Source organism: Sander vitreus, chromosome 5 (genome assembly GCF_031162955.1).
Source record: "Sander vitreus isolate 19-12246 chromosome 5, sanVit1, whole genome shotgun sequence".
In the NCBI taxonomy this organism is placed as follows: Eukaryota; Metazoa; Chordata; class Actinopteri; order Perciformes; family Percidae; genus Sander; species Sander vitreus.
This window is the reverse complement of record NC_135859.1, coordinates 22,710,925-22,735,337: the sequence shown is the minus strand read 5'-3', so window position 1 is coordinate 22,735,337 and position 24,413 is coordinate 22,710,925. Positions and strand designations below refer to the sequence as shown.

At 38.7% G+C, this 24,413-nt stretch overlaps 1 protein-coding gene across 1 annotated transcript in view; it reads right to left on the bottom strand.

The window, feature by feature from the left end:
- Positions 1-23,483, bottom strand: part of hsd17b4 (hydroxysteroid (17-beta) dehydrogenase 4) — a 25,152-nt gene extending 1,669 nt beyond the window's left edge. The window contains exons 1-24 of the mRNA XM_078251043.1: positions 23,314-23,483; positions 22,755-22,808; positions 21,515-21,622; positions 20,186-20,245; positions 20,025-20,046; positions 19,817-19,863; positions 19,399-19,483; positions 17,445-17,632; positions 15,812-15,903; positions 15,587-15,611; positions 15,319-15,447; positions 11,965-12,068; positions 7,824-7,936; positions 7,574-7,697; positions 7,331-7,382; positions 6,146-6,217; positions 4,844-4,947; positions 4,696-4,761; positions 4,243-4,312; positions 3,741-3,847; positions 3,003-3,089; positions 2,781-2,867; positions 2,450-2,591; positions 1,668-1,795 (exon numbers count right to left, since the gene is read on the bottom strand). Of these exons, the coding sequence (XP_078107169.1) occupies positions 1,668-1,795; positions 2,450-2,591; positions 2,781-2,867; positions 3,003-3,089; positions 3,741-3,847; positions 4,243-4,312; positions 4,696-4,761; positions 4,844-4,947; positions 6,146-6,217; positions 7,331-7,382; positions 7,574-7,697; positions 7,824-7,936; positions 11,965-12,068; positions 15,319-15,447; positions 15,587-15,611; positions 15,812-15,903; positions 17,445-17,632; positions 19,399-19,483; positions 19,817-19,863; positions 20,025-20,046; positions 20,186-20,245; positions 21,515-21,622; positions 22,755-22,808; positions 23,314-23,365 (2,118 nt within the window). The 5' untranslated portion in view covers positions 23,366-23,483. The remainder of the gene's footprint in view (positions 1-1,667; positions 1,796-2,449; positions 2,592-2,780; positions 2,868-3,002; positions 3,090-3,740; positions 3,848-4,242; positions 4,313-4,695; positions 4,762-4,843; positions 4,948-6,145; positions 6,218-7,330; positions 7,383-7,573; positions 7,698-7,823; positions 7,937-11,964; positions 12,069-15,318; positions 15,448-15,586; positions 15,612-15,811; positions 15,904-17,444; positions 17,633-19,398; positions 19,484-19,816; positions 19,864-20,024; positions 20,047-20,185; positions 20,246-21,514; positions 21,623-22,754; positions 22,809-23,313) is intronic.
- Between the last annotated feature and the right edge of the window lie 930 nt (positions 23,484-24,413).

Sequence of the window (24,413 nt, the reverse complement as noted above, 5' to 3'; positions counted from 1 at the left end):
CCATTGTTGAAACAAAGCCATAAGAAGTCCCGTTTGCAGTTTACCACAAGTCAGATGAGACCAAAATTGAAGTTTTGGGCCTAAATGCAAAACGCTATGTTGGCGGAAAACTAACACTGCACATCACCGTGAACACACCATCCCCACCGTGAAACATGGTGGTGGCAGCATCATGCTCACCAGGGACAGGGAAGCTGGTCAGAGTTGATGGGAAGATGGATAGAGCCAAATACAGGGCAATCTTAGAAGAAAAACCTGTTAGAGTCTGCAAAAGGCTTGAGACTGGGGCAGAGGTGCACCTTACAGCAGGACAACAACCCTAAACATACAGCCAGAGCTACAATGGAATGGTTTAGATCAAAGCATATTCATGTGTTAGAATGGCTCAGTCAAAGTCCAGACCTAAATCCAATTGAGAATCTCTGGCAAGACTTGAAAATTGCTGTACAGACGCTTTCCATCCAATCTGACTGAGCTTGAGCTATTTTGCAAAGAAGAATAGGCAAAGATTTCAACCTCTAGATGTGCAAAGCTGGTAGAGACATACCCCAAAAGACTTGCAGCTGTAATTGCAGCGAAAGGTGGTTCTACAAAGTATGAATACTTTTCACGCCACACTTATCAGTTTTTTTTGTTTTTTTTTATTTGTTAAAAAAAAAAATGGAAAACCATGTATCAATTTTGTTCCACTTCACAATTATGCACCACTTTGTGTTGGTCTAGCACATACAATCCCAATAAATTACATTTACGTTTGTGGTTGTAACGTGACAAAATGTGGAAAAGTTCAAGGGGTATGAATACTTTTGCAAGCCTCTGTATGTGACCATTGATGCTCTGGCAGCAGAACATTGAAATAATATTCATTTTCATAAGGTTCAGAGCTGAGAGGTGCAGCAGAAAAGTCTCCTTATTGGCTGAGCTCGACTGTTGATGTGTGCCGCGTCCCTCGGCTAGAATCGTCGGTGGACGGCGGATAGGACGACCCTGGGTGACAGTTTGCTGCGTCCTTTTTTTTAACTCTACCAACTTATCTTTCACCAGCTGCTCCTTTCATCGTAGGCGAGGCTGGAAGAACACCCTGCCTGAGGGAGCTTCAGCACCGCAGCCTGTTGACGCTCTTTGTAAAGAGAGAGCGCGCGCGCACACACACACACACACACACACACACACTAGCCTCAGATCAATATCAAGCGCCCCAGGAAGCATATAAATTCTGTACAGATGAGATGCTACAGACATAAGAAGTAGCGTCGATTGATTACCCGTGCTGAGTGCTTTCTGAACTTGGTTTGATGGATCATTTTATTTCCTTCTTTTCTGACATGAGATTAAAAGAGAAGTCATTACAGATTGAAAGGCTCTTCAAAAGGCACTTTTGCTTTAATTGCTGTACAAAATGGGATTTTAACATCGGAAAAAGATGGGATTTAAAATATGAGGCTACATTTTCGCCCCCAAAACAAAAAGCATTTTGCTACACTTTATTAAATGCTCCCTTTGTGAGCATCAATGTAAAGCAGGCGTTACTGTGATACGCTGTGACTGTATAAATCAGGCTTTCACATGAAGGGAAAAAAAACAAGGCCCATTCACAGAATGTAAATAACCCTTTTGTTAAATTTGATTACTTCTGACTGAATAGGTCTGACTACTCATTTGTTTACCTTCTGAGGGTTGAGTTTCCCCTGCACCACCTCCATGAAGTCTTCATCTGACACGGTGAAGGTCACATCCGCCTTCCCATTGTAAGGGCCTCTGTGCAAGGAGCCGCTGCCGTTCTTCAAATCAATGGCTGGGGGGGGAGGGCGGGGGGAGGGGGAGATAAATCCGAAACATTTGACAAACTTTCGCTGGGCTGGTTGGCTTTGCTTTCATAACTCAATCGTGTGAGTTATTCTGTCTTTTACGCCGATGTTGTCCAAGTCTGAATTGTTTATTTGATAGCTTATTAGCAAAATGTCAGTCTGGGTTATATTAACTTTACAGCGCACACAGATACACACAGAAAGCTAAATCCAGTTTAGCAAATCTGGGCCAGAATTAAACATCCTTCCCTCCTGCCAGAGATACAGGTTTCCAAACGTTAGGTGCAACAGGTTCATGTTTTTAATTTATCCCACACAAAATATACATAATATATTCTCTCAGCTCAACTGCCTCTTGGCTCCCCACACACCTGAGCATTTCATCTTATCCTTTTTCTTACTACTGCAGTGTTTCTTGCTTTTATCACATGAACCTTTTATTATATTCTGTATAACATGCATAGTACCGGCACTTTTAATGTCTTTATAATTTTACGGTGTGGATGTTTTTTATGCTGCCTTAATGCAAAAAGAATTCCCTTTTGTTAGACAAGAATGATCTAAACAGAATTTATTTTCCCACAATGCACAATGAACTAGTGGTGTGTTTAATGCGTTTGTATAGCAGTCAGTATACTTACTCCACTGTGCAGCGGGGTTCTTGCCGGCTTTGGTGATCTCCCAGCCGAACACAGCATTCACCTTCTTCACTAACTCTGAGCCCGTGTCTTTAATACGATGGCCGATCTCTGCAAATACCAGCTCACTCTGAAGGCCCCCTCCCTGCACAAAGGTAGAAAGAAAAGAAACCTATTTGGAGATCTATGTTGATGTCACAGATCTGACAAAAGTAAAACTTAACTTTGGATCAATTATCGACAGAACTACAAGAAAAGGAGATACAATGAAGGCATTTTATAAAAAGGAAAAGAAAGAATGTTGTTTGAATTGAACATTTTCAGACTGACGTACTTGAATGAGATTTTCTGGAGAAGCCTCTGATGTGCCATGTAAATCCACATAGGCCCCAGTTAGCACAACAGCATCAGTCTCCTTCACCTGGACACAAGAGCAGAGCATGGATCAGAACGACGCATGCAAAACATTCACAAAAGAGCAGCACTGAAATGATGAGGTCAGACTCGTTGATCCACAAATCTGTTATGAGGATTATAATCCACACAAAACACTGACTTTGCACTGGATGTGAATTCTGTTGCCTTCCTTCCACATCTCAGTCTGAAGTGACTGACCTGGCATCACCGGCTTTGCAAAGCGAACCTAAGAAAGAGAGACAGGATTAAGAGATGGCGGTGGAGTCGATGGATCCGTTTATAAAATGATTTTATACCATTTAACCAGACTTGATAAATGCTAAATTATTTATCAAGTATTTAAAGCTTTAGTGCGTAACTTTCTGATATTAATGAATGTCCGTTACATTCAAGCCATTGCCAAATGAGTTGCTACAAAGCTAATTAAGACTATTAGCTCCACACAACTCCATCTGTATTTCTCAGTATGGCTATGTTCAGAAGAGTGTGTTGTCTGGGGACTTTTGCGCGCAGACACTCGAGTGAAGATAATTACCTCTTCTGAAGAGTCCATCATGTTTTTTTAATCCTCCATATCCTCCTTGGCTACTAGCAACTACATGGAAGAGAGGGGGGGGGGCGTGCTCGATCACGGATTGTATCATGTGGACGCGCCAACAGTGTTGTTGTCATTACTTTGAATTCCTCATGGGGGTGACAGAAACTACGCACTATAGCTTTAAGCCTAATAGTTTCTATTGACAAAGAAATTCCCCAAATGAATCAACAAATTATCTCAAACGTGCCCCTGAAGAACAAACCCGTTATACTGATTATTGCATGAGGCCCAATGACCCATACGATATATGACCAGGTTTAAATCATAGGCAATGCTTACCTTGATGGCCTTGAATCTGGAAGGGTCGTTGTCAGCATACTGCTTGAGCACATGTCTCGCCGCAAAGCCAAATGAGCACAAGCCATGCAGGATGGGAGCCTTGAAGCCTGGTCAAAGAGCATTTATAAGTATAGCATGTTTAAGTATAAATGAGATCAAAACACATCACTTGACCTAAAATCCCAGGGAAAGATTTAGTCTTGACCTAAATAAATTAAAAAGGCATTTATGATGGAAAACAACACCCATTGGGCGCTCGGGTAGCTCAGTCGGTAGAGCGCGCGCCCATGTATAGAGGTTTACTCTTCGACGCAGTGGCCGCAGCTTCGACTCCGACCTGCGGCCCTTTGCTGCATGTCGTTCCCCCCTCTCTCTCCCCTTTCATGTCTTCAGCTGTCCTGTCAAAATAAAGGCCTAAAATGCCCCAAAAAAATGATCTTAACGGACAAAAAGAAGAGAAGAAAAGAAAACAACAAGCCACAATGGAGCTACAGACTCTCACCTCCCATGGCAGCAAAGCTGGGGTCTATATGAAGAGGATTCCAGTCTCCACTCAACCTGTACAAGGCTGCCTGTAACCGTAGGGGAAACGGATATTGTTTAGGTCTATATCTAATTCATAAACCCCTGAACTTTTCATACACAGATGTGGGATGAAATTAAATTATCATGAAGGCAACATAAGAGATACCTAAAATAAGAATGTCTTTGAAGTGATACAGTTGCAGTCATATTAAATTGCTCAAGGGATTTCGTTTTTTTTATCCGCCTTCCTTTTTTTATTTTCTGCTGCATCATACAGTCTGTTCTTATTTTATTTATTTTTTTTCCAACACTTGTCTAAAACGTTATTAAAGGTTATTTCAGAGGCACAAAACAATATGTCCAATTTTCACCCACATATCATCAATGCAGCTGATTTATTCTGCAGCTAAACCCACACAGACACACTCACTTGGTCTCTTGTGGTGGAATCAATCACCACCGCATCTGGTGCCCGTTTAGGTGGAGGCAGGGGAGCCTGAAGGAAAAAAAACAAATCAAATATGAGGCAGCAATAACTCCCGATGTCTTATTTTGTAACTCAAACACGGAATACGTACTTTGGCTTTCTCCGAAGTTCTTTTCCCTCCAAACCCTCCGGCTCCGACCACAAACACTGAAAACTGGCTGTAGCAGATCAGCTCGTCGCCGCTGTAGGTGTTCACTGTAAAGCAGCACGAATGTGGCATTCAAACTGTATTCAAGGTAAAAGAAGTATTCTTTATTTATGTAAAAGTAGCAATATCACACTAAAATAATAGTACATCACAAGTTAAAGTCCTGCATACAAACTTCTACATAAGTACAAGGGTATTATTAGGAAAAAAAAACACCTAACGCTTCAGAAGTAAAATTACTCATGCAGCACACTATATAATGTCTCTGAAATGTAGTTGAGTAGAAGTATTGAGTAGTAAAAAAGGAAATATTAAACATGATTCAGTACTTATACTTACGTTACGATTACGTAATTATAATATAATATATATAATATAATTAATTATATACTTATTATATAAGAGACAGAGAAACTACTACAGTTCATGTTACAGTTTTAAATACAGGAGAATCTCCTTTACTTTACTATTTGATATTAATGAGCTTTAAGCCAATGTCTCGTCATGTTTCAGAATGCTAAACTCACCATTGTGCAGTGCAAGTTGACTACGGAGGGGCAAAAGTAACTAAATCAGTTAGTTAGTATCCCTTGCCTGGCAATCACTTTGAATGGCACTCAACACAATTCCACATATCATGACATTACATACAACAATAAACACAGTGAGGAGAACGCCTGCTTCAGCCACCTTTCCTGATAACATTTATAGTAAAATTAGAGCAGGGAAGCTGAATGTGAAGGGACAATTAGCAGCTGTCAGAAGGAATCAAATCCAGACTCCTGTCAACGTACTGGCTGCTTAATTTCATTAGGTCAATTCAAAATACAACCAGGCACGAAGACAAACAAAGCTGTTCCTGCAGGACGTTACTGTGATGTGTTGTCTCACCCAGAAATAACTGGAGGAGGATAACAGGAGCTGACTGGTTTAGTGTGTATAAAGAAATTACATCCGTATGTGAATCCTCAGGGAACCTGTGGTCCCATGTTATTTGTTTTAAGGCGGATTAATTATAGATCAGAGTGGTTCTAATATCATCCATCTCTATGGAATTGTCAAACAGAAACATATGAGCCGAGTCCATTATTTCAATCCCTGCAGACACAGACTAGAAATTAACTTTCATTAATTCTGAGAGGCAACTTTCAGAAAAAGACACATTAAAGTGATGAAAACAAATGAATGTGGAATAAATACACTATATGATAAAAGTTGTGCACCCTGGAGGGAAAAGAAACTCACCGTCCAAGAGGATGACTGCTCCAGATCCTTTGTCCAACACGTCTGCTATGGTGCACTCAGAGGTAAGTGTACCTGAAAAGGTATTTTACACATTTACATTCTACTTTAGTATCGTTCTAAAGTCATTTAATTGTTCTTTAGTCCTGTAAGTACTTAATATTACTAAACTAGCTCTGTACTTCATGACATGACTATGCACATGCATTCTCTTTATGTTCGAGTCCCAGAGTTAATGGACTGTTTGAAAAGTCCATCTAACATTATTTAACACTCATCTCCTTGATTGATTTGTTCTAGAGCTGAAACAATTAGTCAATTCAATACATTGACTATTTTGATAATAGCAGTAAATTAGTAAATCTTCAACCAAAAATGCCAAACATTTGGTGCTTCCAGCTTCTCTATTGTGAGGTTTTGCCATTTCTCTTCATCTTACATTATAGTTAACTGAACATTTTTGGTCAAATAAAAACAGTTAATTCAAGACATTACCTTATAATGTGTGAAAATAAGACATTATTTGATGCCTTAAAGACTAAACAACTATGTTTTGCATTATCGATTAATCTTCAGATTCATTATCTCAATCAAATGTTAGCTGCAGTCCTTATCAGTATAACACAATAAAAAATATAAAAAGGTGCCATTGTGTGTGAAAATATAAAACAATGGGAGGTAATATACTAGTTTTAAATGTGGTTCAATTTGTACAAATCAAACAAGGAGGTATGTCATTTCTGGCCACCATCTTTGTTTGAAATTAGAAAACAGAGTCACAATTTGCAGACAATGTTCAGTATAGATGGTTACATCTGCAAAAAAAAGCAGTAATGTGTTGTTAAATGACCTTCTGGTTTGATTAATCTTCAGGGATTTATCTTTTAGAACACAAAAGCTTAGCTCTGTAACTTCACTGTAATGATAATTCATGAGAGGCACAAACTGGGGCCACGCTGTTACATACAGTGTAGTCTTTTTCTTAGTTTGGAATTGGAAATGGCTTTGCAAAGACCTAGAGAATCATCTATTACACTCAGGCTGCTCCCAGTTATACGACATGTTACGTACAGTAACATGAATCCAGGTAGAGGCTCTAAAATGGCATTTATTGCACTTATTATAATACAAAAATCTATCTTGCTAATAGACAATACATTGAATGTTTAATAGCAAAGAAGGAAATACCTGAGGTTGGTAAAGGTTTGTAAAGCTCCAGATACTGCTCTCCATGCAATACCTGACACACAACATTAGAAGAGCTGTGATATATAATCATACCTAAAAGCCTCATTAGCATGAGTAATGTGTGCAAGACTGTGTGAAATATACCATATGGATACAAATATGCACATGAGCACACAACGTCAAACACATTCTCTCACACAAATGCAGACGTGTACATACATACAGACATGGATGTCGTCTGACCTGTGTAAAATCTATGTTGAGTCCAGGGATTGAGCTCAGCCCACCATCCATCATGGCTGCCTGGGAGGTAATGACCCCAAAGGTGGGGAGACAGCTGAAGTCTTCATGGCCTTCATACAGGAACCTATATAAAAATGTTAAGAGTTACTGAAAGTTATCATTTCTTTCAGTTCAATTTCACACAGGTTGGCTTTTTCGGATTCCATAGGGCAGTTACAGTCATTAGCATAAAACATACACAGATACACACCTCAGATGGTCTGGGTCCTTGGTGGACATGCCGACCCCCAATGCATAGAGAATACACTGGGTGTGGGTGAAGGTGAACGTGCTCGGTGGTAGTTTTTGTCCCACTGCCTCAGTCTGAGAGGAGAGAGGAGAGTTGACTTTGTCAGCTTTTCGACATAACAAGATATTTAGGGCAGAAAATAAAAAGGTATCCTGTAATTTAGACCGAGGAAAATGTTTATGCAATTTGCAGGGTTTGCAGAAAAGTAATAGAGTTCACACCATGGTAGATTAGCTCCCCCAGCTCAATCCCTGAATACAAATGCTTTAATAAACACTGCACATACAGTCAGAGCAAATTAATCAATCTTACCATACCATAGAGGTGGAACATATTCATTCATGTTTATAGGGCAACTTTCTAAACAGTTATAGAGTGCTCTAGGGATGGCAATGCCAGTTGGTCTGTCAGTTGGTCCACCACTTTGGTCCAGACTAAAATATCTCAACAACTATTAAGATGGATTGTCATGAAATGTTGTTTCATTCATCATCATCAGGACAGAAGGATGATGCTTGCTGAATTTGGCGATCCCCTGACTATTCCTCTAGCGCCGCCAGTAGGTTAAGGTTTTTACTTATATATCTCAATATCTGCTGAATGGATTTGACTTTGTTCATCCCTTGACATGCTAAACTAAGATGTCTGCATGCAAACTTTAGCATTTAGCTCAAAGCACAGCAGTGCCTAAATAGCATGTATTTAAACTTGTTAGGAGACAACAAAAACCGTAAAAGCAATTAAAAAAAAACAAAAAAAACAATTAAAATAAAACAATTCAGCATTTTTAAGTGTGTAAACTGAATATATTGTGAGGGTCATAGAAAAAAATAAGATAGAATAGACAGATATAAGGAAAGCAAATAAAAGCAAAAATCTAAAAAGCAGCAAAAAGAGTTGGCACGACTGCCTGATTTAATCTGGGATCACCAGCAGTAGTTAGTATGAGCACCTGTGGGATTTCATAGTTAAGAGGAATCAGCAGTTCAAAAAAGGTACCCTGGGCCGGACCCGGCAGAGCTTTGTAAGTGATCAGCACAATTTTAAAACGGATCCTGAACTTGATTGGTGGCCAGGGCAGGGAGGCCAGAAATGGAGCAATGTTCGATTTGTGCTTGCATTTCTGTTAACGAGCAGCCTGAAGATGAGCTGAACAGAGTGTCGCTGTAATCAAGTGTTAATGACATAAAGTCACAAATGCCTTTTAAAGCTCAGGAAGGTGGAGCCTTTAGTTGTATTGTAAATGTTTTAAAACCCTTATTAATTCCAGCCTGAGATCCTCTGGCAGAGCCTTCTGATACTTCAAGATTAAAACTGATGAAATTTCCACAACGGCTCCTTTGGGATCTGGAGAAACTGGCATATACCAAACTCATTATGAAATAAATACCATCTTTTTAATTCTTAACACTCATTTCTACAATCAATTTAATAAGGATGTTCATTTGTCTTTGATGTCTTCCTTATTTCTTTTGGTCTTTTTTTATATATTTTTTTTTTATCATAAGATGTGTTGAAGCATTATAACAGGGTCATAGCCAGGAGATTAAAAATACTAAACAGTAATGTGTTGATTTTTTATATTTTATTTACAGGTATTCAGTTAGCCTTCAATTATATTTTCTGCAAGTTTCCTCTGGTAATAAACAACTCCTCATAAATTTAGCACAGCTAACTAAACTGCAACTAAAAGTAACTATCTTAGAACATTGTCTCCGTTTTCCATACATAAGCACAGGGTTACATAGTTCCTTCCAGGTCACTGGACTACGCAACTGGTCTATGCAATGTCACAATGGTGAAAACTGTCGATCACAATTTCCTAAAGCTAAAGGTCACATCTTCCCATTGCTTGTTATGTCCATCCAATAGCCCCAAACCCAAAAGGTATTCATTTTTATTACATAAAAACAGAGAAAAGCGGCACATCTTCACACAAATGGAACTAAGGCATTTCAGGTATTTATTGCTTAAAATATGACATAAATAATTGATCAATTATCAAAATAGTCGATTAATTTTATGTTGATTGACTAATCAATTAATTGACTAATAATTTCAGCCCTACTTTGTATTTGTGTTACCGGAAGATGTCTTGTTTTTTTTTTTTATTTGACGTACAGCAAAGTCTAGTAATCTTATGTAAGGTGGGCAAATATACATTATTTACATGACTACTAATCAAGTAATATAAAAACTGCCAAATTTAAACCTATACTACATAAATTATTTTAAAAAATGGACTTGCTTATAAACATTCCACAAAGAGAATACAACTGCATGACACACGAGCATGTGTGAGTGTACAGAGCAATGCCATCCTCGGTAGAGCTAATGTGATACTTTGCACGACATGAAATAAATATAAGCACAGCAGTAGCACAGTGTGGCATAATTTAAGCAATACGTGCACAATACAATGACAAGGACAAAGACACACATGCACACCAGATGTGAGTAGAACTACACACACACACACACACACACACACACACACACACACACACACACACACACACACACACACACACACACACACACACACACACAGAGAGGATCAGAGAGCACCGCATTATGTATGACAATAAGTGTGTTGCACAAAAAGGATTTAAGTACTACATGACTAGTATAACAAAGAAACCAGCCTTGAAAGAATGATCCACTGTTAGAAAAGAGACCCGTTTACTGCAGCAGGACAACTCAAACAGTGTTTGATACAAAGTTGAAATAGACAGGAAAGATGGGGAGAGAAAAGTTCCCCAGCTGGAAGCAAACCGTTGACATTATTGTTATATGGTGTGCATCGTAACCACTAGGCCACTAGGACCCCACTGTGCATAATTTTGATACCAGTCCAGTAACATTTTTACGCCATTGTTGCCTGATGCTGAGAAGCTAACCGATACATGTTGCACCAGCAACCTCCATACTGCACCAATCGAAGCATTAATCCTGAATAAACTTTCATTCATTAAACTGTGCTGATTCTGATGATTAATCAACCGTGACTTTTATAATGTGGTGACAACACACTTCAGAATAACAGATGTGGACATAGTCTCATGATTTCATGCTACAACTAATTAATTGTAAGCATTTTTCTGTGGATAATTATTTCATGTGATACAATTATACATGTGGCTCAATGTTTTATTCAAGCAACTCAGCCATGTGTGAGCTGTAACCAGTTCATATTCTGTGATTCAATGATAGGGAAGACAGTGACGTGAAGGAGCACCCATCCAGGGAGCTGTCACTGCAATATTGTCCCCTCGATGTCTTTTGTACATCGCCTTTTAAAAGCTAATCTGAGTTGACACCTGTCTGCTGTAAATATGAAACGGTGATGCACTAGACATCAAAGTACTTATGTATGTTGTAGGAGCTTAGCAGAGAAGGTTAATATCGTCCCTGACTAAGTACAGTGTGGTGGTATTAAAAAAAAAAATCATGATTTGCCATGTTTGAAACGGTCTGAGATTATACAGCTCCGCGCTTTCATAAGTTATCATCAACCAACCGTTATTCTCGTAGGAGGAATGATGGAGTGTAAGCAAATGAAGTGGAAAGAAAAATGGGTGAAAATAACTTCAGAGACTAGAAAATACTGAAGGAATAAAGGCGAATGGCAAAAGGACCAGGAGGACAGGTGAAGGGGATAAGTAAGATGCACTAAGTGAGACAGAAAAACAGTGTAGTATAAAAGGGGCAGGGGTAGGCAAATTATACTCAGGTCAAAATATTGTTTACTGTAAATAGGAATTCCTTTCTTTGCGTATCCCAGTCTGACACTCAGTCGATACTCATTCTGTTAAACTAAAGACATTATCCCATAGAATGAAATCTAATAACTCTTTTGCAATTATACCGGCCAAAGTATGGAAACATGATGGAAAACCAGTAGGGACGATATTTTTACAGTACATAACAATTCCTAATGATAGAATTAATCACATTAATGTAACCTGGACCCAAGTAATGAACCGAATGGATAATAAGTAGAATGAATGGACTGCTTAACTACATAAAAATGATTCATTAAATTATTTTGTAAGACCTGCAGATACCCTTTCAAAGAAATAAAAGCAGTGGCTCTACTTACAGGATTGATCCCTGAAGCAGTGGCTGCAGCAGCTGCTGGATTGGCACTGACTTCTTCCTCCGACTCTACTCGAGACAGCACATCCACAACGGACTGCAGAGACTCTACACAAAGGTGAGAGGCGACAGATGAGTAGAAGTACACCAGAACGAGACACCGAAACACAGGAAGATGGAGTGATAAATAAAATAATTTGTCCTCAGTGCCACATTACAGCTTAGGGATGTGAATCTCTGATATAGATACTTGTATATTATTGCAAATAGCTTTTACCTCTGTAAACAAGCCTGTTGACAATCCACCCATCAGCTGACTTTACCTCAGCAACCATTCTTCATATCCAGACTAACATTATCCCGTTAATTCTCATCTATCTAACTTCGTTCCTCAACAACTGTTGGAGGATTTATTTGATAAGTTACAAGGCACTCTCATTTTAAAATATAGGCAGTATGGATAGAGTTGAAATCATGATTAGCTCTGATAATTGACATACTGTACATCCCTTTTTCTACTGCAGCTGCATATTAGTTTATCTAGAGCTAAAGAAACGCAAACATTTTATTTTAACTAAATTTGGATAGGCTACCAGTTTTTATTTTATTTATACTTTAGTATGTTACAACTCTTTATTGTCAAGATTAAATTGCAATCACACAAAGAGACATTGATGATTTATCAATAACGTTGATACTTTCAAGTAAAATCATGATTATATCAACATTTCTATTTTGTGGCGTTTAGAGTCCCTCATATCTGACAATTTTTCATGTATGCAGTTTATCTTTAAAGGTTATCACACAGATAACTATCATTAAACCTGCACTTTTGCAAGAATGAGCTTAAGGGTTGTGTTTTTTTGCTTCAACAGCTCCAGAATCTTTTAAATATCAAGTTAAATTGATCGAAGTAAAGTTAAATAGACTTCCAGGGAGATGTTAACACACGACAGGAATTTCAATCTAATGCATACAGATCCAGGGGCAGCTTTAAAATGGATGGATGCAAGATCCACGCGTGTTAAGAATAAACATGACGAGTTTTCTATTCTAACGTTAGTCGTTTACATACTTAAGACTTTGAGTCCACACGGTGTGTTCTCAGTTTGCCTAAGAATATAATACAAACATATCCACCCAGGTAACACAAGCTATTATAACCTATTCAGAATCAGTCAACATAAAAAAGGAAGACAGCTGAGACAACCGAGGACCAGAAACAGAGTGAGACTGGGAAGACCACAGCCATTAATTACCGTCACTCAGTGGCAGGCAGTTACAGAACAGAGGCAGCAACAAGTCTCTTTAATAAGCTACAAATGAGGAGGCACTACAAAGTCATGCTAATGAGGCCAGCTAGCGCCCTGTGGGACTGCCACCCTCGTTCAGTTAATGTTAACACCGCCGCCCTTTCTTCCAATGTTCCTCTCAGAGAATGGAGATGGATGGAGGAGGCGGAGAGAAATAATAATCAACATTTGCCACCGTCTTAATGAGACCTTTCGGGAAACAACACTAGGCTTGTTCATACTCAACAATGTGTTCACCCTCACTTCTTTCCTCCGCCTCATTCGCTTGATCTCTAACACCATCTTGTCCTGGCTCTATGTTACCAAACTCTCAGTAAATACAGATGAGCTGATAGTAAAAAGGGCTCACTTGGCTGAAAACTGAGTTCATGTTGTCTATTATTAATAATAATCTTTATTTAACCATCAATCGATACAACTACTCAAAATGATAAGTAACTGTTGCATTACTCTTAATGCATAGTTGTATGGAAACAGACAAACAATATTCCATGTTTAGATCATGAAAGTTTCAAGATAACGAGATTCATTGTCACCAATTAGTGTGGAGCATGAACCAATTAGACTACATTATCTATGGATGTAATATTTCATCATCATTCTTTACTGTAATGTACTACTGTTTATCAGACACTGTTTCTATGGTCCCATGTACCATCTTTGAGACTATTTACAGTATTGACAGTACTGCACTGTATGCATGTAGGCCCTTGGAATTGCTTGTCCAATTCTGCCAACACGTTACTGATGATTGAGATATATACTTTGTGTATATATATATATATATATACATATATATACATATATACATACACACATATATACACACATACACACACACATACTCGTACCACATTTTTCGCCATGCCCGAAGGTTTTTTCCAAGATGTTTGGCTAATTGCAATGTAGATGAGAACCTGCGGCCAAATCCACAAGACGGAGTTGATGAATATGTACAAGTACAGTAATCACTTCTTTGTTTTGCTTTTTACAGTACAAGCAAGTTGGGGAACACTGCATTTGATGTTTTACAGTACTGTCTTTTCTTTTTTATTTTGTAGCTAATTATTTTGCTTTGATTCAAATAAACCTATGTTGTGATCGTACTGTATTGTTTTTCATCAATACATTTCAGGTTTGTCTGTAGTATTCGCTCTACTACTGCAGTACTTTTACAGGGAAGTCTTTATATCTAGTACCATAATGAAACATGTATCACCTATTTTGTACTACAATATTTAATGATTATACGAACGATGACCCAGTGAAACTATGGGTAGCTTGTGTGTGGGTTATCTAAAGTAACGTTTCAATGGTATTTCACAATAAATTAGTTTTTTGAACCAATGATTGTGCAAGTGCAAGATTTATTTAAAGATATGAATGCACAATGCAATGTTTTGAACATTGGACAGCCTGTGTTACAAGTGATGATCGTTTTGAGTTTTGTGTCTAGAGTTTTGAAAAATGACGTCAAGGTTCTGAAATTAGTAGCAAAGTCATTGTAAAAAACTGTAAGAAGGGACTTTAAGGAGCTCAGTGACTAAGCCAACCTGATTTAACACAGAGTTAACCCACACAAGGCCAAAGAGCAAACTGTACAATGAGCATGCTTACTTCATTGGTAATAATCTAATCATTAATGGCTTTGATTAGATTCAGTGTAGCTATGCAGCGATCGGCAATCTGAATCATTCTGACTAAACAAAGAATGAGTCAAACAAGTGTGAAAGCAGACCAGCAGGGTGATGAGGGAGGGCATGATACAACTCAGATTTGGACTTGAATAAAAAGCTGTGTAAAAAAGGCCTTAACCAACTCAATGACAATTCAAAACCAAAACAAAAGGAATTACAGGCGTTCTTAAATGGTGTGGTTTACATTCTCATATAGAACACTTGACCACATGAAAATCTTGGCATCTACCGTATGGCCCTTATGTAAGTGTGTGTGAATGCACATGCAAGTGTAAGGGTTCATATACAGTATGGACACATTGTACGCACACGCACCAATACATGTGTTTTTGTAGGTTCATTGCTGACCTTGTATGCTAGTAGGCTTGGTGGCATCTGTGAAATCACAGATTTTGTCCCACTGGTCCCGGACAGCCTCAGGAGTCATGGGTTGGTTCTTCTGTCTCACAATGCAGCCCTGGGAGCGCTCCCAGCGCACTGCACACATGGACACACACAAAGAAAGAGGTCGCTGCTTAGTGAAAATCACACATACAGACTAGTGGTGAACCAAGGGCTAATGAATATCATAGATGCATACAGACATTTCCTCAGGAAAAATACACACAGTACTCACATTTACCAATCCAGCCTGCACCGACCTGAAAGGAGATGAAACATGAGCAAACACACAGATATACATATATATTGTCTATTTATGAAGATCACATATGTCAATGGTACATTACTGTTCTCAATGGCAAAAGACAAAAAAAAAAATAGATACAAAGCTACAGACAGTACAGTGGGAGTGATATCATACTCATCTTATTGAAGAGAAGTGTGTTTTTTTTTGGTATACCTCAAACAGTGCTCCACTTTCTTGGCATTGTTCATGACAGAGCCAGAGGACCATGGGAGCAACATACTCAGGCTTCAGAGATGCCACAAGGTCTGAATAAAACAAAACATATACAAATATAATAAAGCAGAGCTTCTTTTTATTGCACATCTGTTATAAATTGTCCTAAACAGCAAAGGGGTGCTTCTGCTTCAGTGTCTCAGTTTGGTAGTTAGTGTATTGTTAAAATACCACAAGTATAAGGGAATTACTAGAATTGTTGGGTCTTTGTATATTACAGAGTGTGGTCTAGACCTACTCTATCTGTAAAGTGTCTTGAGATAACTCTTGTTATGATTTGATACTATAAATAAAATTGAATTGAATATGGACTGAGTTATTAAACAAGCATCAAGAATTTGTCCTGGACACACAGCACAACACATGCACTGATACTGGAGCAGGAAACCGAACTTCAGGTCCAGGTGGAAATCTGTTTAAAATGATGTCTAAAAGGGACTGGGTATTTTATTATGTTATGAAACAGAGTCCTAAACATGTCACAAACAAGTCAAGCAAATATAGCACAGGCTTTAAATTCCCTGTATGAACCATTAAAGATTTAATACCAGACACCATATGTGTGCGGAAAATATCTGCACCCTTCAATCAACAAAACATGGTGGTAAAAGAACAGGCAGTTCTGTTTTACTGCACCCTGCAATGTTTAGTTTTTTTTTTTTTTTTTTTTAAGAAAAGCCTGAGTCAGTGAAAGCCAACATATGGACAAAGTCATTTACTAAGGTGAGACCATCCTGCGACAGTTGGCACAACGCAGTGTGACAGATGCTACTGTAGACCAGCACAGCAGGGCAGCAAAGCCATTTCCTAATTTGTCACTTAATACCCCTGTCAACAGAGCTGCAGTCACAGAGCATGCACAACATGCTTGTGATGTGTAGACATTTACAGACACTGGGTTTGATGGGTTAGAAAAACATTCCCCATCTTTTATGGGCTCATGAGCAGAGTGCTAAAAATCATTTTCTTTCAATCATTTTTTTTTTAAGTCTCTAACTAGTTGTCATTTTGAAGGTTGTTATTTTAGTTTTTGTTTGACATGATGTTCATATCGACAAAAAGTATCCCATGTTACGAGCTATTCAGAGCTATATGTTCACTGTGGGTATCCAATGCTGCATTACCTTCTGTCTTATATAGGTCTTTTTTTTTCATTAAAATATAAATGTTTCATTAGCATACTTACTTATACTTTGTATGTAGTATTTGGAAGCACAGCTAACACCTCCAGTAAAATAAGAAGGCCAGAGCTGCCTGTTTAAATCCAGGGCTGACGCATTAAAACTTTTAAAGCACTTACAGGGTGCATGATTTCATCATGGCTGTTGGAAAAACCACGGTGAAAAACCACAGTTCTTGAATATTAGATGACAAATTTGCATGTCAAACGGGAGTGCTGTTGCCTCAAATTTTGTAAATCAACATTACATTATGCAGCTGCTCTAAAAAAGAAAAAGCTGTGGTTAAAAGCCATTTGTCTATTTTGGCCTGTCCAAAAAAAGGATTGCATATGCGAGTGTGAAAAAAAAAAAATTGCATGTAATCATGTAGGTTGTTTAATTTCTCTGCTTACCTGGGGGCATGACAGTCTCTGTGAGGCGTGACCCAGCAACAGGAGCAATAGTGTTGCAGTGGATGTTGTACTTGCGTCCCTCGATGGCCAAAGTGTTTGCCAGCCCCAGCATGCCCAGCTTGGCAGCGCTGTAGTTGGCCTGGCCGAAGTTACCATAGATGCCTGCGGCTGAAGCCGTCATGATGATTCTATCCACAGACAACCAGAGGAAAGAAGTAACGGGAGACAAAGACGTCTCGCACACATAATCTCACAAAGTGGTACACACTTTTTATGCATCATAAACACACAGGAGTATGCATATGTCGGCATCTAGTCATGTAATGCTAGCCCATTCACACACATGTAACGCCAGACTGCTTTATTGCAGATACAGAACTGCACACAGTTAATTTACTTGAAGATATTACTTGAACAACTGTGAGTGCAGGCTACATGCAGAAATAAATGCATATATGTAAAGCAGACACAGTCTTGCACATACAATTTTGCTAGTAATCTCATTGTGTCTGAGAGTCTTGCCATGAACCTTTCTACTTTCCATTTCTTTCTGTTGTGGTATTACCTTTAAATACACAATTACCGTTTGCTTAGGTTCACTGCACACAAAGATTGAATTCCAAACCCATAGGACATTAGAAAACAATACACATAATTCTGAAATTATCATGAATACTTGAGAATATAAGCTTGATATAAAACCAACTGCATTATTTGCAACTGTTTTCTACTCCACTCAGTAACACACACTTGTCAAGGGCATCTGTTACCTGGAGTAACATTGAAACAAAGCTGGTTGTGTGACCTTCTTCTGCAAATTATTATTCAAAACATGCAAACCTCAAAAGGCCTTTTTCAGAGCACACATTTTTACATGTCATAGCAGGAAAAACAAAGGTTTTCAGTTCAGATCCAGAATGTTAATGTCCATTGTTAATGTTATTAGTTGCACCTGTGTTTGGCAGGTCAAAGTGTCTTCCATAAGCAATTGATTTACCTTAAAAAATGATCAATACATATCTGCATACATCCTCACTGCTTCAAGTCAGTACTAATTATCCACTGAATGCTTCAGTGTATTCAAAAGGCTTCTCCAGAGGTGAAGAATCTAGGCTGAGTGTCAAAACACCTTCTACTCTACATCTTCAGACTGGTGGATATTGGAATTTTTATGCTGTACTACTTAGAATAAGATGAGCCTGCACAGAGATCTTTGCGGTTTGTTGTGGAGTCATCGATTTAAATAGTACTCAAATTGTTCAGAGATTAACCTGCAGTGCTGCATAACTAAATTAAGTAATCTCCTTCATTCTTTGGTGATTTACATATTCAAATCAAAAATGTCATTGCACACCATAAAACCAACGGAGCTAGATACATTAAGGGGTATCAAGTGACTAGAGTCAAAATTACTACTACTAATAATAATATTAATGTGCAATAATGTGATGGCAGACATGCCTTATATTACTCATTGCCTCAAGTGCATATCCTCAAGAGCCCGCTTAAAGTGGGGCACGTAAAAAACATTTTGAGTATCTTTGGTACTTTAGCTGACGTCTGAATCAGGTCTTACCAAACAGTAGATTGTGCCATGCTGACATCCTCTTGATTACAGTCCAGCAGTGGACTGTCTGCTGAGGATACTGTAACTTTGTTGGATCTAAAATAAAATTCTTGGCAAAAAAACACAATCCCTCACATCATGTTAATTTCGTAGAGCTTGGGCGCCTGGGTGGCGCACCTGGTGGAGCGGGCGCCCATGTGCAGGGGCTCGGTCCTCGACGCAGCGGCTCAGGGTTCGGGTCCGACCTGCGGCCATTTGCTGCATGTCTTCCCCCTCTCTCTCTCTCCCCTTTCCTGTCTACAGCTGTCCTGTCTATTAAAAAGGCTACCCACGTAATAGGAGCACAGCCTTTATCCACCAATAGTTGTTAGAAGCGGGGCTCCTTACCTGCCAAACTTTTGGTTTTTCATGTGGTTCCAAGCAGCTCGAGTCACCAAGAAAGAGCCCCTCAAGTGAACTCTTTGAATCAGGTCTGAAATGGAGAGTAAGAGGAATGACGCACTAAACATTAATACACAACACTCATTACACACGTCTGTTATTTCACATTAAAACATTGTGGATCAGATCCAGATACAGCCAATTTCTAAACTCCCACACAGATAATCTGTTTTTATTAACATACTGTACATAGACAATAAACTCAAGTTAAAGCAAATGCATTCTTCTACCTATAGCATAGTGGCATCGATCGATTATGAGTCGGCCAAACAAAAGGAAATAATGTGATGATATGGGATTACACCATATCGGTATGAGTTAATGAGAATAAAGTGGATGTAAAGATCCGAAATAATGTAATTACCCCAGTCCAAATCACTTGTCCTCGCAAATGATCGGTCACGAAGGATCCTTGAAAAAGAATAGCAGGAATGGGTTTAAGTCTTTTCGGTCTTTGTGACAAAACATAAGGTTCTCTTTAACATGATTATAGTGGCCCACATTAATATTGTAACTACAATCAAATAGTCAATCTAAAAACAAGTTATGGGATTAGACATGAAATCACTTACCCGGCATTGTTTACAACAACATCTGGACGAAAAGGTAATTCACCAGATTTAGGTTAAAATAGCAGAAACAACATTACAAATAATCATTTAATTGAGATAAAATAATGATGTAATACTAGCATCAAGTATCAACTCTGATGCCATACAAAGACAATACTCACCTATTCTTCCAAATGCATCCAGTGCTGATTGGATCAACTTTTCTCCATCTTCTACAGAATCTGTACGTGCATAACAGAAAACGTCATGAAAAATGTTTGACGTGTTTGATGACATGTTTGATTGGACAAGTGATGAATCTTAAATTATTTTGCATCTCTGGAGACTGTATCTCTGTGTTGTTTTTGTTTGTTTGGCTTAAGTTATAGATCTTATTGTAGGCTGCATTGTTACTGGTTGCATTTAGGTTTATAGATAGAAATGATGTACAGAGTTGATGTCACAATAATATAACTGACGAGAGAGAGGCTTATAAGAAAGTTTTATAATGTACTAGAGAAAGTTGTCTTCAACACTGGCTAACAGCTTAATCAGTGAGTAGGGTTTTCCCTGCCTATCTAACTCAAAGGTGGGACGCCTTTGTCTTATTTACCGCCGCCATGGTTAAAAAGTCTGACAAAAACGCTTTTTTTTCCCGCCACAACTATTTTGACTTTTATCAGCAACTGCTTTGATGCGCTAGTACCAAGCGTGCACACGTTACGAGTGGCACTGGTGTGGAGGCATTGAGGGAATAACACATTAAGCAAGCGATGAACTGTGAATTGTGAAAGGCAAACAAATGTGTGTTTGTCACAGGGCAGAGATTAGCACCCGCCACAAGCCAAATGTGGGTGATAAGGAGTCGGGCTTCGGTTTGTTTTTTCCTCGTCTCGGTGATCGGCACATCTGGGTGATGCCATTAAATGTGCGTTGGCATGTTCAATGTGTTTCACTTCACATCCCCTATGTGAATGGAAACAGCCATAGCTGGCTCATGAACAAGCCTGATGGGATGTCGATGTGTTCTTGGCAAAAAAACACAATCCCTCACATCATGTTAATTTCGTAGAGCTTGGGCGCCTGGGTGGCAAACCTGGTGGAGCGGGCGCCCATGAGCAGGGGCTCAGTCCTCGACGCAGCGGCTCAGGGTTCGGGTCCGACCTGCGGCCATTTGCTGCATGTCTTCCCCCTCTCTCTCTCTCTCCCCTTTCCTGTCTACAGCTGTCTTGTCTATTAAAAAGGCTAAAATGCCCAAAAGAAATGTCTTTATAAAAACTCTGTGTATGCCATGCATGCCACGCAAAATGTCCAGCCTTTGCACCTTTGTCTAAAAAAAAATCTAGGGAAAACCCTGAATGAGCTAAGCAGACTGACATAAATCAGTGTTGTTTTTGAGTTTACCATTACAAAGGCTAATACTACAAGGTAAGCAAGAGACAAAAACAGATTGAGATAATGATGTGTGAGAGAAGAGAAAAGATGATTTAAGACAAGTCCAAACTTCTCACCATAGTTTGCCACGGCCTTGCCTCCCTTCGCTCTTATCTCCTCCACCACGTTATCAGCAGCTGCAGAACTCTTTCCACCCCCTTTAGTGTCAGCCCCAAGGTCATTCACTTTATTGCAACAAGAAGAAAAAGATTATCAATAATGGGGTGAGTTCTGCAATTCTCCAGGAGTGATTAGGTTAGGAGAAATGTGTAGCTAAGCTGATTCCTTGTCAGAGTTCTAGGGCAAGTTCAGTCCAGGCAGCAGGGAAAGCTATTATTTTGGGGGAAGGCAAATGTTTATGCCAACATATGTCACTGTGTAGTCTAAAAAGTAACATAACTACTGTGACAGTCATGCAATGCACATTTTTTATTACATGACTCATTTTGAGGTATAATTCATCTCCTAAATCACTTAAATCTAATGATGCACCAGTTCAACGTTTTCTCTCTTGATAATGTTTTTAACTCAGGGTATCTCTGCTGATACCTACCAATTTGATACCAGTGCTCTTTTCCCCTACCTCTCTTTTTAATCTGTATAACTCACAGTGTGAAATTCGCTGGATTTTTTTTTAAAGTCAATGAACATGAGACCAGGGATTGCTGTGACACTAAAAACTAAGTCTGCCGCCCACTGTGACTGAATGAATGCAACTGGCAACAGAAACAGTGTATTGTCATAATGACATTGTATTTACTTTGAGACACTTTATTTACACGTGGACCGGTCGTGTCAAGGCTGATACTCACTTAGGATCACTATCTGTGCTAATAGAAGTCTGGTGTATCGGGGCAGTGCACCCCAACTGAAATCAAAACCAGGACGCCTCTACACATACAGTAATCTCTGGCATTGAGCCATGCAGGTGCAAGAATCTGCAGATTTTTACTCATGCTTTCATGTCACATACAGTAAGATCACTGCTGCTGCTTTTCTGTATACGGTATGAAGTCAGTAGCAAGTGCTATAGCAACTTATGGTTAAAGAAATTAATGAGATTGCTAAAATAAAAAATAAAAGGAATTTGATTAATGACACATGAAAGTGATGTCCAGTCCCTAAAAACTCAAGGAAAACATTTTGCTGGACCAAATGCCAACAAGCACATGGACAAGATGGCAAAAAAAGAAAGAAAACATTATCACTTTTAGCAGGCAAATACATAGGATCAATGCGTGGTTCCACAGTATATGACCCACAATACCTGTTCTAAAAAGAGGTATAAGAGGCTTTAAATGAGGATCCTTTATTTACCTACAACTGAGGCTCCTCTTTCAGCAAAAGCTAGTGCATATTCTCTGCCAAGACCTGTGGAAAGAATGACAAAGCATATTGTTACAGAATAAAACACCCCCGTCAACAATCACTGCTGCGCTGTTGTTACTGCATGTGCCCTTTCACACACTTGCACTGACATTGCGTTGCATGTACTTTGCTCCCTGTGTTCCTCACAAAAAGATTAAATATGTAGCCTATGTTGATAGTCAAAGAAATGCAGTACAAGCTATAAATGAGTACAAATGCATATGATAAAGGTAGGGACACTGGTCTAAAATTGTTTATCTTTACTTTTTTCGCCAGTGTTAGCAGTTAGCAAGATGTCGATTTTAACTGCTGGGCAGCTAATACAACAGAAATAAACACGCATGCACCAGCTGTCTTTATAATCTGGCTCACATACTTAATACTAAATCTCCGCAAATGGCAGGTTTGCGTTCGTGGCTAACGTTACAAAACCACAGAGCACAGTTATAGTTAACAGCAATGGCAGTCTAGTCAACGTTCAGTTATGTTTGAACGGCGATTTAGTTACCTCCTCCAGCGCCGGTGACAAGCACGACTCTTCCCTCGAATGACAAAGACATCCCTGTGAATTAATTAATCTCTCTTTCTGAACATTCACAGCACAGTGGCTACAAGAGCGACACAATTGTCAGAGACAGCAGGATGAGGGTGAACTTCGACAACTTCCACTTCCGCAATTACGAGGGGGCAGTCTCACAAGTGACCAATCAGAAACCAGCATTCTATTATCTTGTTTTCACCACTGTTGATTTTACACATGCAGCAGCATACTTTGACATTATAGTTTAGTACTTAAGAAATCAGTTTATTTATGTTAACTGGGAAAAAATCCCATTAACTATTTTATGAGCTTTCATCATGAACAAACAACAAATGTAAAAAAAAAAAACTGAATTTTTACCGTATAGCACTTTTTACCATCTTTGCAACAAGATTAGGAAATAATTACATAAATGGTGACGGTGACCATGATGATGATGATGATGGAGGTGGAAGTGGTGGTGATGATGATTGCAAGGGTAGTTTCCACTCTACCCGTAACATAATAAATTAATTATATTGTATTAAAATATTAAAGTCAAGTTGATATTTATTTTAAGTGCTTTAATATGTCTGTTCAACATGATAGATAGGCCTACCTACATGTGGACATCAGTACATGTTTACACAAGTGTTTGACTAAACTTATACTTGTATTTGTTATCTTAGACTTTTTATATTTTGGCTCTTTATATGTTCCCTCTTCCCACTTTATTGAAACTGCTGCACAGCAATTTCCCTCGACATAAATAAAGTTTTACCTTATCTTATATACTATGTTTGATACATTATGGCTTTAGTGCTACGTTCGATTGTTTCCTGTTTTTTTCTTGCTTGTGTAGGCCTATGTATAACTCCCATTTTATTTATTTTACCCAGATGTTTCAAACACCCATGCTTTAAGTCTGTATTTTGTTATAATATTGTCATTGACCTTTTGCATTTATATAGTTATATTCTCAATCACTTTGTAGCCTTTGTTTGCCAAAGTGAATGAATAGAGTTTATTAGAGTTGCCTATACATTTCTTTGGACTACCCTTTTGGTGAATGACACTTTTTTTTAAAG